The sequence below is a fragment of the Ruditapes philippinarum genome, unplaced genomic scaffold, assembly GCF_026571515.1.
Source record: "Ruditapes philippinarum isolate M1 unplaced genomic scaffold, ASM2657151v2 ctg1452_1_1_1_1, whole genome shotgun sequence".
NCBI classification, from domain to species: domain Eukaryota; kingdom Metazoa; phylum Mollusca; class Bivalvia; order Venerida; family Veneridae; genus Ruditapes; species Ruditapes philippinarum.
Genome location: NW_026853585.1, coordinates 104,853 through 118,569, shown reverse-complemented (window position 1 = coordinate 118,569; position 13,717 = coordinate 104,853). Strand labels below are relative to the sequence as shown.

The following is a 13,717-nucleotide window of genomic DNA, read 5'->3' as shown; positions in this document are numbered from 1 at the left end:
TATTATCAATTAGAGTATATGCAAGTGTCAACAATCAAAACAATATATAATTATATATATATGAAACAATCTATTTCCCCAACCAAAGAGGGAAGAGTAATAAATAAATGATCAAATACTGTCAAATTAACTTGTTACAGGCACCAACAATATACTGGAATTTACCTTATTTAACCATTATCTGTCTGTCTACAGGGCGACACATGTGCTAGCTCTTGTTGATCTTCTTTTAAGCGTTTGAAACAATAACCAAACATAAAAATTCATACAAAATTAAACTTTATGAAAAAAGCCTTAAAGTGAAAACATAATGCAAGTTATTAAAACACATTATATATTGCTGAAGGGCATTTTTGTCCTATCGACAAAACCCATTCCTCAATAACATCTTTTTCACCAATACAAAATCTCAACAGCAGCCATATGCTTTTGTGCATTATGTCAGATAGTGGATTCAAAAGCCCTCCGTTATCTGGCTGGCTTGCTTCATAAAAAGCAATATACCAATGTCCCTGACGATATTCAAACCCAAAACTTTGAGGGGCAAGTGATATTAAGTTGGCTCCCTTATCTACTCATCCGATGAAAGGGTTATGGTTGTAAACATATTATAAATTGATGCGTTATTGTTATAACGATGTAAAATGGATCAAAGGCCTGTTCTCCTCAGCGAATTTTTAAAGATGAAATAAAGTTGTCCACAAGTATGCTCAACAACCAACTGGATTAAAAATAAATTAAATATTGCATCGAACCGCTAAAAATAAACTAATTGACCATTAAAATGTAAAAGAAGAAGTTCATGGTAATTTTCATTCAAATTTAGGACATGTATTTAAAGGTAAAATATTGTGAAATGAAAACAGAAAGAAATTGCCACATTGCAAACCGGCAGTATTAATTTGAAAGAATCGTAGTTTTTATCCAGTGACCGATAAACAAGACAATATTTTTCTTTCAGACAAAGACTGAACACATCAACAGAAATTAAAACGATCTATCCCCTTTTGTTACAAATTTGTTAAAGACGGTAATTCTAAAATATTGGAAAGATATCTATAAAATGCTAGTCAATAAATCAAATTAATAGCTAATCGTATTTACAGGATTTTTCTATCAACTTTTGGGTAAGGTACTAGGCTTATACTTGGAAAGTCCTAGGCTTATACTTGGAAAAAACCATATACGGCACGTTGCTCTTCAATTTGTGTGTTGTAAGCAAACAATGCAACACCTGACTATGGTCATGCCGAGATCAATATTACCTACAGAAACAAATCATTATGCGGCTTTGCGTTTAATAAGTATGTAAAGTAAAATACCTCTTTCTTACTTATTTAAGATTAAAGCATTGAAAGTTATTTAAAGGAATAATGTTTCATTTGGAAAATATACATTATAAGCGCTGGTCACCAAAGTGTGTATTTGTATGTAGGACTTTCAACTGTTGAGTTACAAAAAAGCAAACTGGTTAAACACTTCCTCAAAAAAACATTTAAGAATCATGTTATTAGGAAAATGAAGAAGACGTAAGTAGTTTGAAATATTTGCTAAGGAAAATGTTTTATGTGTATGACAAGTTTATTTTTTTTATTAATTATCCTGTAACTTTTAATTAATGTATGACGCAAATAACTTTGTTATCGAAATTGTGTGTACAGAAACAATTTTATATAACAGTTGATCACTCTTCGGTGTATATTTTTTCAATATTAATTATTATTATATTTTAGACTGATATTTACTTTTTAATTTTTGGTTATAATGTTGCTGTTTATTTGGGTTTTCGTAGTTGTTTCTATTTGTTTCTTCTTTTTTTCAGACTTAGATTATTTGTTAATGTGACATGTTTCTCAATTATTGTGTGGTGTCTTGCGTATGAAAATATATCAATGTTCCAGCCCGATACAGATCGGCTTAACATTTTTGCCGCAAGGTAAACACTTACTTTATGAGTTTATAGTATACATATTATAAACTCGTGATAAGCTGAAATTGTGTTGATTTTGCAATCGGTTGTTGATATGAATTTCTGTGTATTTTGTATTTTATACAGTACAACAAAGTAACATAAAAACCTGTTTTTTTTTGGTTGCACATGTAAAGAATATAATGTAGTCCATGTAAAGTTGACGCAAATTTAAATTGAAGAATAATTGCATCTGTAAAGTAGTCTGCACGAGAAATTATACGTGTTTTTAATCAAATGAATCAATATGGTTTCTAAAATGTTTCAATATATATGAATACAGCATTTATGCCATTTTTTACTATTAAAGACTGGTCTTGAAATCCAAAGGAAATCAGCATAGTGTATGTCATAATCAGAAAAATGAAACAAATATGAGTATAATACACGGGAATGTTATTGAACTTAAAAAGTTAAGAGACCTTGTACAACGCAGATTATTTTACATTCAGGTGAGTTCTTTCGTTGAATGATTGTTCTCTTTGAAATATCAATAGTTTGTATCTCTCGCGTGTCTGTAGTTATTATATGAAAATATCATGTACTAATTTTAACATTTAAAAAGATAACAATGTTTTTCATACATTGTATACATGTTTACTGGACTATTACAAATATATTTGATTAATATGTTATTTAACATTCACGTTGCAATATTATGTGTCTATAGAAGCAACGGATTAATCAATTATTAATTAGTCAACTGATGTCCTTTCTAGAATCCAAAGAACTGTATGGCAGCAAAAAAGATAATTTGTAAACCCAATAATGGTAAGCCGACTCTTTCACTTGTCAATGCTATAAGAATTAAGTTTATATTGCAAGGTATTGTTATAATATAAACAACCATTACAATTTTAACGGATAATCTGTTTGAAGAAATATGACAACTGCAATCCAGAAAATGTAATGATAAAATATCGCCGCAAGAAAAGGGCAAGCATACGCTGTAAAAAGAAATCATAATCAAGATAATAGAAATAGTTAAAACACAAAAATGAAACCTTAAATATTCTTTAAAAATTCCATGTCGGCAAAAACTACAAAAAATGATCAATCAGCAGTATTTCTGAAAAATGTTCATCAAATTAAAAAAAAAATCTAAGAAATTTATAAACCCAATCAATAATTTAAATTTTCAAGAAAAGGAATTATTGATTTAATTTTATAACAACGCAGCTTTTTAGGGTATACCGCAAGAGCATATATATGAATAGATCGAAATTTTAAAATCCATCAGATATACAACAACAAAGCATTTGGTTGGTAATTGTGCATCTAGTCTTCCAAGTAGTTTTTTTTCTTACACCATTTTTGAATACGCCACATGGTTTCATTAAAATATGACATAAATTTAATATTCAGAATAATATCAAGAACAATACCCGAATGTACAATAATGGTTTTTAGTTGATACTTTTATACTTTTTTAGAATACCTTTCGTAATTTATGAATATTGTAGCTATTTTGTTTTTGGTTTGTTAAATATCCAAAACGTATATGGACCGTTTTCATATCCCCTTCACAATCGAGGGATTAAAAATTATTTAAGAGAACAAAGTATTTTCGTCTCAAAATATATATCTGTTTAAAATGACATTGAATTCTTTATAAAAAGACAAAACATTTGAAACGCAAGGCTCCGTTTCCTAGATATCATGCTGATTAATTTAATATTTACTTTAAGGTAACTGTACATCTTAAAATAAAGAGAGCAAAACCATTCTTAAAGTATCTATAACAACGATCCCGTATGTGACCTATGTTATAATTATAGAAAAGAGGGTAACATTGCAGATGAAATACTTCAAATTAAAGGAGACATTAGTAGTTCAATAAAATATGATAAACAAGATCAACAAGGAAAGGCGGCGTTCAATGAATGCAACCCCATATGACCCAGCAACAAGAACCAATGGCAAGGAGCCCAGGCGGACCTCAAACAAAAACAGGACAGGGCAAAGACAGAGCACGGACAGGTTAATCATTAAATGATAAATAATTTCTAACTGATTAGGAATTCAAAGAAAAGAATAATAGGCCCACAATGGGGAAGGGGACAGGAGACCGGGGGAAGGGGGGTTAATCAAAGAAATAAAAACTAGAGGCAATTGGGAAGATACTTACCGTAGACGAGAAAACAACAAGGGACACAAGCAAAAGTGTCACCAAAACAGTATGAAACAACATAGACATACATCTGAGGAATACAGTGGGGGCCGCCTTGGAACGGTCAGCAGCATTATAATGACTGCTGGGGAGTTTAAACAAGTTAATGGTGCACCAAACCTCGCTCTTAGCCCCACCATGTTCCTATAAACGAGACAGTGTAAATAAAATGAATCCCCGCCAAGTGAAATTTTAACAGTTGCCATGGTTACAAAAGGTTTAAGAAGTAAAACACTAAAATGATCATGTAGAAACATATAAAAGTAAACCCAATGACCATAACAAAAGTACTCAATGTCCTAAAGGAAGACAGAGCAACAGGAAAATCACCTACAAGGGCCCGACGAAGCAAGGCAGAAGACGAACATTAAGACAATTCAGTCCCAAAGGGCTTTACGAACTATCCATCATAGAGTCTTCCACTTGGTCCGTCAGATACAATCAAAAGAGGAAAGCGTAGTGTCCAACTGTAAAAGAGTTGAACACTAAACATGCAGTATGTCTTAAAATAGTAGGGTCATAACCTCTTTTAATAAAACGTTTAATGATTTTAGTAAAAACAGCAGACAAATTACCATGACCCAAAATCTTACGAAGTTTGTAAATCACATCGCCATAAAAACCAGGCTTGCTAATTTGTCGCAGAAGAGTTTTTAAATCACTATTGAATTTAGAAATTAAATCAAAGTTACGATTGTAAAATTTAGTAAAATATTTCCGTTATTTATGATAGCGGTAGCCCTGTTTTAGAAGCTTGCTGGTAATAAAAATATTCCGCTCGTTGAAATCCTGAACTGAACTGTCTGTATTAATATGTAATGGGTGCAACTAATTTTGTATCAGTCAATAGAGGATAAAATAAGAAACAGATTAACAGCTCAAAAAACAGCAAATAAAAGTCTGTCTATAAGACCAATTCCTAAATGTTCATACCTAAATGCAAGCTCTTAAGTATTTTTGTTTGATAAATTATATAAAACTGATGTATTAGTTAGGTTATCAAAAGAGTTTTATTGTATTCATGTATTCATAAACTAAACCCCAAATGATGACGTCTCATTTTTTTACGTTGCGATCACATTTGTAAGCAAATAACGATCTATTGACATTGTAACTATGATGTACTATTTATTAGCCCTGATGAAAAAAAGCCGGTAAAAACATTTAATCGAGAAAAGCCAGTTAACGTCAGTACATATTTGCATATGTTGAAAACTAAAATTTGTTTGTATCGTTTGTTTGCTCCGGTTCAAATATTTTTTTTAACTTTTCCATCTGATAATATTTTCAAAACTGTCATGTTGTTTATATATATACATTAACTGTTGCATATTGTATTTATTTATCTACATATGTATACTTTTTTTAAATTTACTTTATTTATATTTTTTGTTCAAAGCCGGCTTTGGAAGTACTTTACACCAGCTGACATTTTGTTTGATTGCGGCCTATGCTACTGAAAGAACACTTATTATCAGGTCAAAGGGATGGAACTATGCAAAAGAGGGTTGGGAAACCGTATTTCTTCCTGTCAGCACTAATTGTACATCTGTTATGAACAATACAGTAACAAAAACTAAAAGTACGTGACAAGTAATTAAAAAAGGCATTCTTGCTGCTCCGTAAAGCTTAAAATAAAATTGCGTAATGACTGATTTAGTCGATTTAACTGAATTTGCGAACGGTAAATAAACTTATATAGTATGCATTTTATTTCCAACAAAAACATTGTTTACCTTGTATGAATGAATGATTTCTACAAAACAAAACTTTTCGATTGCATCGATAGACAAATATTTGAATATAATAAATTAACACACATTTACAATTTCTTAGTGAGCATTTTAATTTCAATATACATTTCATTGCAAATTCTCTAAAATGCACAGTGAACTACTTTGCATGATCATTAAATCATTTATATTTTCTGGATTTTAAATAATGGTGTGTATTCTTTTAACTACTTAAAAGTGACCTTTAAAGATGGTGATAAAATTTATGTAACTTAAGGTTGTAACGATAATAATAATTTTTCGAGATAAGGGGCGTTCTAGGCCGAGTTGTTAAAATCTACAATTTCAAACTTTTCCCGCTGTGCCGGTGTCTCCGGCAGGCTCACGGACCGTCCAAAACGTATAATGGACCGTTTTCATATCCCCTTCACAATCGAGGACTTAAAAATTATTTAAGGGAACAAAGTATTTTCATCTCAAAATATATATCTGTTTAAAATGACATTGAATTCTTTATATAAAGACACGCAAAGTTCCTTTTCCTAGATATCATGCTGATTATGCTGATGGTGATAGTATTCTCCGAATATTGTCATTTAAGAAAGTTATCCGACAGGCTCATGGACCGTCGGTGGTTCTGCTCAGATAGCTGTCTGTGTCTATATAATGTTCGAAATTACCCGAAATGAAATATCTCCTACAAATTGTATCTAAATTCCATATACAGACAAGTACATCTTTTTTAATTATACATATTAACTGATGTAACTTTAAAGTTGGATACTAAATATGAATTTTAAGCCTCGGTCTCACTTACTCCCGGCAGAGCCCAGGACCATCCCGGTAAGTTACCGGGATGATCCGGGACGATCCGGGTTGAAATTATTGTTTCGGTCACACTTACCCCGGCAGCACTACGGTAGTTCTCTACTAACCACCCAGGATGCGCTCCGGATCATCCAGGCAGAGCCCAGGTGAAGCTACGGTTCATGCCGGTGCTTCCCCGGTCGTTCCAGGATGACGCCGGAAGAGCCCCGATTGACCCAGGCAGAGCCCCGGTCGATCCATGTAGAGTCCCGGCAGAGCCCAGGACGATCCAGGCAGAGCCCCGGTAGAACCCCGGTGGATTGAAAACGCCCAAAAATGATAACATTGATATATAATTTTTATTTAATATAATATCTATTGTTCCAGAATAGTAATTCATGATGATTTTCTGAAAAATCCTTATGCCATACTGGATAGAAGGGAAATGGGAAGGCTTTTAATACAAACAAGTGCAATCATCGCAAATTGTCGGTTTTCTTTTGAAATGATCCGGGCTTTGCCGGGGCTCTACCGGGATCAACCGTAGCTCTACCTTTATCCTCCGGGGCTCTGCCTGTAGTTACCGGGGCTCTGCCGGCATATATCGGGGCTCTACCGTAGCTCTACCGTAGCTCTACCGGCTATATCATACCCCGGATCATCCCCGGTTTGTGCCGGCAGAGCTACGGTGCTTTCCCGGTATAACCCCGGTCGTTCCCGGCAGAGCTAAGGATGAAGCCGGCAAAGCTATACCTTCCCGGATCATCCCGGACCACCCCGGTGATATTAAATATTTTATTCCATCCGGGGTCGAATGCCGGATGTTCCCGGATCATCCCGGATCATCCAGGACGTTGCTGGCAGAGTTACGGATGTACCCCGGTTGTTCCCGGTCGTACCCCGGTCGTTCCCGGATCACCCCGGACTTCTACCGGGGCTCTGCCGGGGCTCTGCCGGAATGTAAGTGAGACTGTAGCTTAAGAACTTCAACAGTAAACATTTTAGTTTATTAAAGTGATATTTTGCATTCAGCAATGTAGATAGTTGAAAACTTAAGGAAATGAACTGTCTTTAAGTCCGTGTATGCTTAAAATATATATTATATTATCTTTATACATTAACAGCGTTAAAGAATATATCTGACAAACAGGCAATTGCCTTACCCGCAATGAGAAGTGTCGATCTGGTGGACTACATGCCCTTCGTAATACCAGTAGACTTAGCTGCCAGACTAGAAACGGTTCATATAAATCCAGAAATATGGTGGATTGGGCAGTTTGTGGAGTATCTTATTACACCAAATAATGATTTAAAATTGCATTTAAAAAAGCAGCAGAAACAGCTAGTTTTTCGACGGCCATTAATTGGGTTTGTATTAAACGTTAAACATTCGTGCTTCTAGCTTTTTATAACTGGATGCAAATTCCGCATTGCAAATGAACGTAACAAACAGATTTAAAGCCTGGTTAATATCGTTTACTTTAAAAAAACACCTTAGTGGTATTAAATGAATGGTTATGATTTTGATCAATGCCTGTCGCCCTACTGTTTTTGAAACGGGATAAAAAAAGTGATGATAACTTAGTTATTGTGTCACTCTGCATCATAATCATATAAATCTGTACAATTATTTCGATTCTAACCACTATCTATTTTAAAGATTGCACATAAGACGGACAGATAAGATAAATGATGCAAGATATTTCAATCTGAGTGAATACATGGATGTTGTAGAAAAATGGTTTGAAGAGCACTTACAAAACAATACGGAAAGACGATACATATTTATTGCTACTGATTTTCCGAAAGTTATACAGGAAGCAATACGCACGTTTGTATAATTCAGTAATATTAAAGAAATTGCTAATTAGAACATCATACCCATCCATGAAATTATCAAGGATTGCATCGTTTTATTATTTTTTATAATATTTCTTTATTTATTTTTTTTTTGCTATAAAAAATTCAAATTTTAAATAATGTTATTAACCTTTATACTATAGTAAAAATGTCACCTGTTTTGAAAGAGAAAATCCATTCAATATGACCGTTATTAAACAGTAACCATGAATTCAAAGTGTTCAATATGAAACATGATATAGTATTTAGAACATTTTAGTATTTATTGCTAAGTTAATTGTCATGGCCTTGGTTATTTAATCATATACAGGTATCAAAACTATACGTTTGTTTATCATAAAAAGACGATTACTGACAGATACTCATTATCATCACTGAAAGACATTATTTCGGACATACACACACTAAGAATGTGCGATTTTGTAGCATGCACAATGTCTTCAAATGTAAGTAATAAATATGTGGTTATTGTAAATCAATTAATGACGATCTTATCACATAAAGCATTTACTTTCTAAAGTTATTAACTTTCAAAAATAACTTCTCTGATGTCATAATCTGTCTCGCATTATGCTTTGTAATTCGAATTAAATGCAATCCTTTAACTCCAATTTTAGTATTAAAAGTCTTTTTAAATAACAATAGATTTGCCGACTCGTTTATGAGCTTAAAGGATCGCGTGACGGATGTGCAGCTTATCGACTTGTTTCCTTGGACATGGACTATTTCTTTAACGCTATGCCGCTGAGAAGGACTAATGGTGTTTCCTTACAGAATATAACACTTACATATCATGGATTTAAACCTATCAAAGATAAAACAGATAATCAAAAAAGAATTTTGTTTGCAACAGATAGAAATAAATCGCGAGTTGTCATGCCGCTTTACCCCGAAATTAAGGAAAAATCAGGTGCATTAAACGACGACAGTAAAAAATAAACATATTGCTATTTCTCTCAATTGTGTTAATCCTTTTTAAAAGCTAACATTAGGAACCTTATCAATTTTGTATTGCGATTACGTTTTATTTTATCCGGAACAACCAATGCAATAACAGTCATATATTACTTTAAGAGGAAAAAGGTCGGATAGTTATTTGGTTCAGATCAAATATTAAACCGAGTAAGGAGAGTGTAGAAAAACAACATAAAGAATGATATTCTGCGACAGAATATTCGAAAAGAAATACAAGTGAATATAAATTATTGTATTAAATGAGCAGCGTCAACATAAGCGATAAAAAGCGGATTATGTTTCTTTAGGCAACCATGTGTTAGTTCAATATATAAGTTTTTCATATATTCTATTGGTTGATAAATATAAATATTTGTATGTTTTACAGTATTTCTTTGTATTTGATAATTTTAATAACACCATTATCTTTGAAGTTATTCTTATATTTTTATATCTCTCCATGGTAAATATGAATGTGTTATAAATAGCAAATAAATAGTAAATAGCATAACACACTTAAAAGATTAGATTTCTGGGTTGGTTTTCTCAAATTCCTAGCATTTCCTAAGCAATGACGTTGTATGGTTTTATTGTTGTTGCTTTACTCTTAAACCTGTGGTTTCACCGATCACGTTTGTTGCTAAAGAGACACAGATCCGTGTATAAAATTGATTATGAATATTATTAGATTTCACATGTGAATAACGATCGTTTAACATCAAAGCAAGCCGAGTGTGCAATCTGAACATATGTTCAAAGTAGGTAAAGAAAAAAAGAAACAACACAACATTTTTTTTTATAATTTTGTAGTTTTACTTACTTTGCTTATTACATTTAGTCATAGTTTAATTTAAATTATTCGATTGACCATTATTTAAGAAAAATAAATGCAAAGAAAATCAAAGAAAACTTTATAGATAAATAAATAAATAACAAAGAAAGAATGAAAAACTAAAACAAAAATGAGAAATAATAATGTTTCTAAATTCCTCTGGAACTTTAAATTAACAGAAAGAAACATTTAAAAGATGTTTTATGCTTATACGCTCATGAAAGAAAGAAACAGAAAATCTGAATCAATTATAATATATTTATTTCATTGTTTGAAAATAAATTTTAATTTTTTTAGAGTTAAAGGATGTAGATCATCAAAAAAATTATTTGTTTAGAAAAACCCTTTGTATTAATATAAAAAAAAATTAAATACTTTTTCACATTAAAATTTTGTCCTATTAATTTTAAAAAAATATAAAAAATCACAAGTCATAACTGATGGAAACATTATTGTAATAAAAATTCTACACAGAAACACGCAATTGTGACACCAACATTTCATCGATTGTGCTTAGAATTACAGAGTTACAAAATATTTGGGCCTTTAAAACAATAGCATTTGCAAAAGTATGCCTTCAACAATATTGCCACGGAACAATCATATTAAGGACGTTAAAGAGTCGCATCGAAACATTTTAAAACATAAAAAATGACGCAAAAATGCTAAAAAGCTGTAACATTGACATGGCCCTAGACACGTAATCACTGGCAGAAAATCCAAACTGTCCAGCTTTACTGGTGGAGGAATATTACGCAATATGTCAGGCAAGAACGGCCACATGAGAAGAACCACGACGTTCCGTATGTTAGCTGGATACATTGCTCGGCTGAAACAAATCGAAGTTATATGTATGGATTCGAACCTTCAGGGGTAAGGGAAAAGGGTTTGAAGGTATAAGTTTTTACCACTCGCTAATATATGACCCAAAACACCACACTCTTGGTCAAGAGAAGTACTCAAAGTAAAACAAGTAAGGTTGCCACCTGGAGCACTTGGAACATGTACGACCTGAAACGAAATATTGCATCTAAACTTTAAACAGCACTTTTTGCGAACATGCCGATTAAACATTTTGTCAAATATGTATGCCATATTATGCAACCGAATATTCACTCATTTTGTTTTGGCAGTAAATTATATATTAAAAGCATTTTTACATTTTTGTTTATTTATAACTTAAACTATCGAGTTGCACTGTTTTTAGAACACAAGTAGTATATTAGTTAGCAATATTTGTGCACTTACCACTTACCGTTGACTACTTGGTCTTCCTTGGTCAAAATTGAACAATACAAATAAAAACCAAATTAAGCAAAATTAACTGTTACTTAAACCTGAAGTTGTTAAGAAAAATAAGAAAAAATATAAAATCTCTTGACCAATGTACATTTGACGCACTAATGACTGGTCAGCTTTTTTTCTAAACTGAGCACTACGCAAACTAATACCAACATTTTCCAGCTTTCAATACTTAAAAAAGCAAGGTCTTATTTTCAAACTATTTTTATTTCTCTTGGAATATCTCCAGGAAAATTCCAATATTTTGCCTTAACTTTTGAAAACATAAATAACATATTGTTTTTCTGTCGACATTTAAGATTTTAAAATAAATTTGTAAAATAATTTATAATATTTGTTTTTGCATTTTGTTTATCAGTATCTTCTTTCTTTGGGTCAACTAACTTATCCATCGCGGCCACGGTATACCATTATTATTATCTACTTTCAGTATTTTATAATTGATCGTACATTGAATTATTGTTTAGCAATATGAAAAAATAAACAAATATATATACTAGTATTTCAATTATTATGTATATTTTACGTTTGGAATATAAAAAAAACACTATAAAAGCAAGCGCAATGTGTCTATGAACCATTTAAGTCATCTCAATTTATTAACCCACATTAATTAGATTAATTGCCTCCTCATTTTATCAATCTTCACCAAATCTAATTTGTCTAATACTATTGTGTTTCGCACAATTTTCAAAATTAGATAATGCTTTGTTTTGAAATTTTCGTTTTTTGTATTTTACAAAGACATTCTCCGGTAAAATAATTTAAAAGAATTTTAGTTTTTTAAACCTTTCAGCAATTTTTTGGAGGGTAATTTTGCTGTATGTCTAGAGTATTTTTGACAACACCCCAGGAGCCATCCGCTTTTTTCTCTGGCCCTTAAATTGATTAGTTACACCCGTCCCCTTTAAAAATGTTTTTCTCCCAAAAATCCCCTCGGAAATTAATATTTAAATTTAAACTTACAAAAAAGTAGGAAAAGTCCCTTTTTATGTTTTAAAACAGATTTATTTGTTATCCTAAAAGTTTATTGAAACCATTTAAACCCTTTTATCAAAAATTTTTTAAATATACCCGTTAATTCAGCTTAGTGAAAAAACATAAATAATGTACCAAATAAATTTCGCAGGATGTTTTGTTTTTGCTTCCCCCCAAAAAAAAAAATCAAATTTTTGATGATATTCCCCTTTTTAAAGGGTAGATGATTGATAAAAGTTTATTTAAAAGTTTTTTAAATATTTTTAAATGAAATACGGGGAAAATTAATTTTTTCCTAACAGAAAAGAAAAATCCGTAAAAGTTTTCTAAAAATATCGGTGTAAAGGGAAAATCTAATCTTTACGTATTACTAAGTATAAGCGATATTCACTCCTATTTTGACAAAAACATCAAACGTCACATGCAAGCTTATCTATTAAAATGTCCACGGAAGCGAAAAAAAAATTGAGATAATTTCCATGCATCAATGAGTCCTACTCTACCTTAGCCCGACGTTTCCCCTATCGATGTGTTACTAAAATAGCACACTTTAAAATTTTGCGAAATTCTTTGTAAAATCGGATATAATGACACTTTGCCTCTAAAACATTCATGTTTTCTGTTATGACAGTGATGCCTTTTGATGACGAATCTAATTTTTATGTATTTTAATTCAGTATTTCGTCAAAAAAACTGAATCAGGAGAAATATCTTCGCAAAAGTTAAAACGCTTTTTTGTCAACCATTGAAGTATAGCCTGAATTTCTCATAAACACATTATCATGATAGTTGCCACATTTAATATTGAAGTATATGGCCATGATAGCCTTGCTTTTTGATGACAAATCTCATTTGAATTTACTTTGGATATTTTAAAACTTTAAAAAACTGGTTTCATGTTTTTTTTTCGGGCAGGAAAAAGTTTTTTTTTGGGCAATATAAAAAAATCAGGTCTAACCAAAATTTATATTCAATAAAAAATTTGTTCCTTAATGCGCCCAAAAGACCCAAAAATTTTAAATTAGACCAAATTTTTTTAAACCCGGGACTTTTAAAACGATTTTAGTCCCTAAATTAAAAAAATTTTAAAAATGTGATAAAATTTATTAAAA

At 31.7% G+C, this 13,717-nt stretch overlaps 1 protein-coding gene across 1 annotated transcript; it reads left to right on the top strand.

The window, feature by feature from the left end:
• The first annotated feature begins 1,175 nt into the window (after window positions 1-1,175).
• Window positions 1,176-9,924, top strand: LOC132737266 (alpha-(1,6)-fucosyltransferase-like). The gene is made up of 9 exons (XM_060724524.1): window positions 1,176-1,529; window positions 1,823-1,936; window positions 2,280-2,421; window positions 2,689-2,740; window positions 5,539-5,721; window positions 7,804-8,047; window positions 8,340-8,510; window positions 8,850-8,985; window positions 9,185-9,924. The coding sequence occupies exons 1-9, from the start codon at window positions 1,519-1,521 to the stop codon at window positions 9,476-9,478; spliced, it is 1,347 nt and encodes a 448-aa protein (XP_060580507.1). The 5' UTR covers window positions 1,176-1,518; the 3' UTR covers window positions 9,479-9,924.
• The last annotated feature ends 3,793 nt before the right edge of the window (window positions 9,925-13,717 follow it).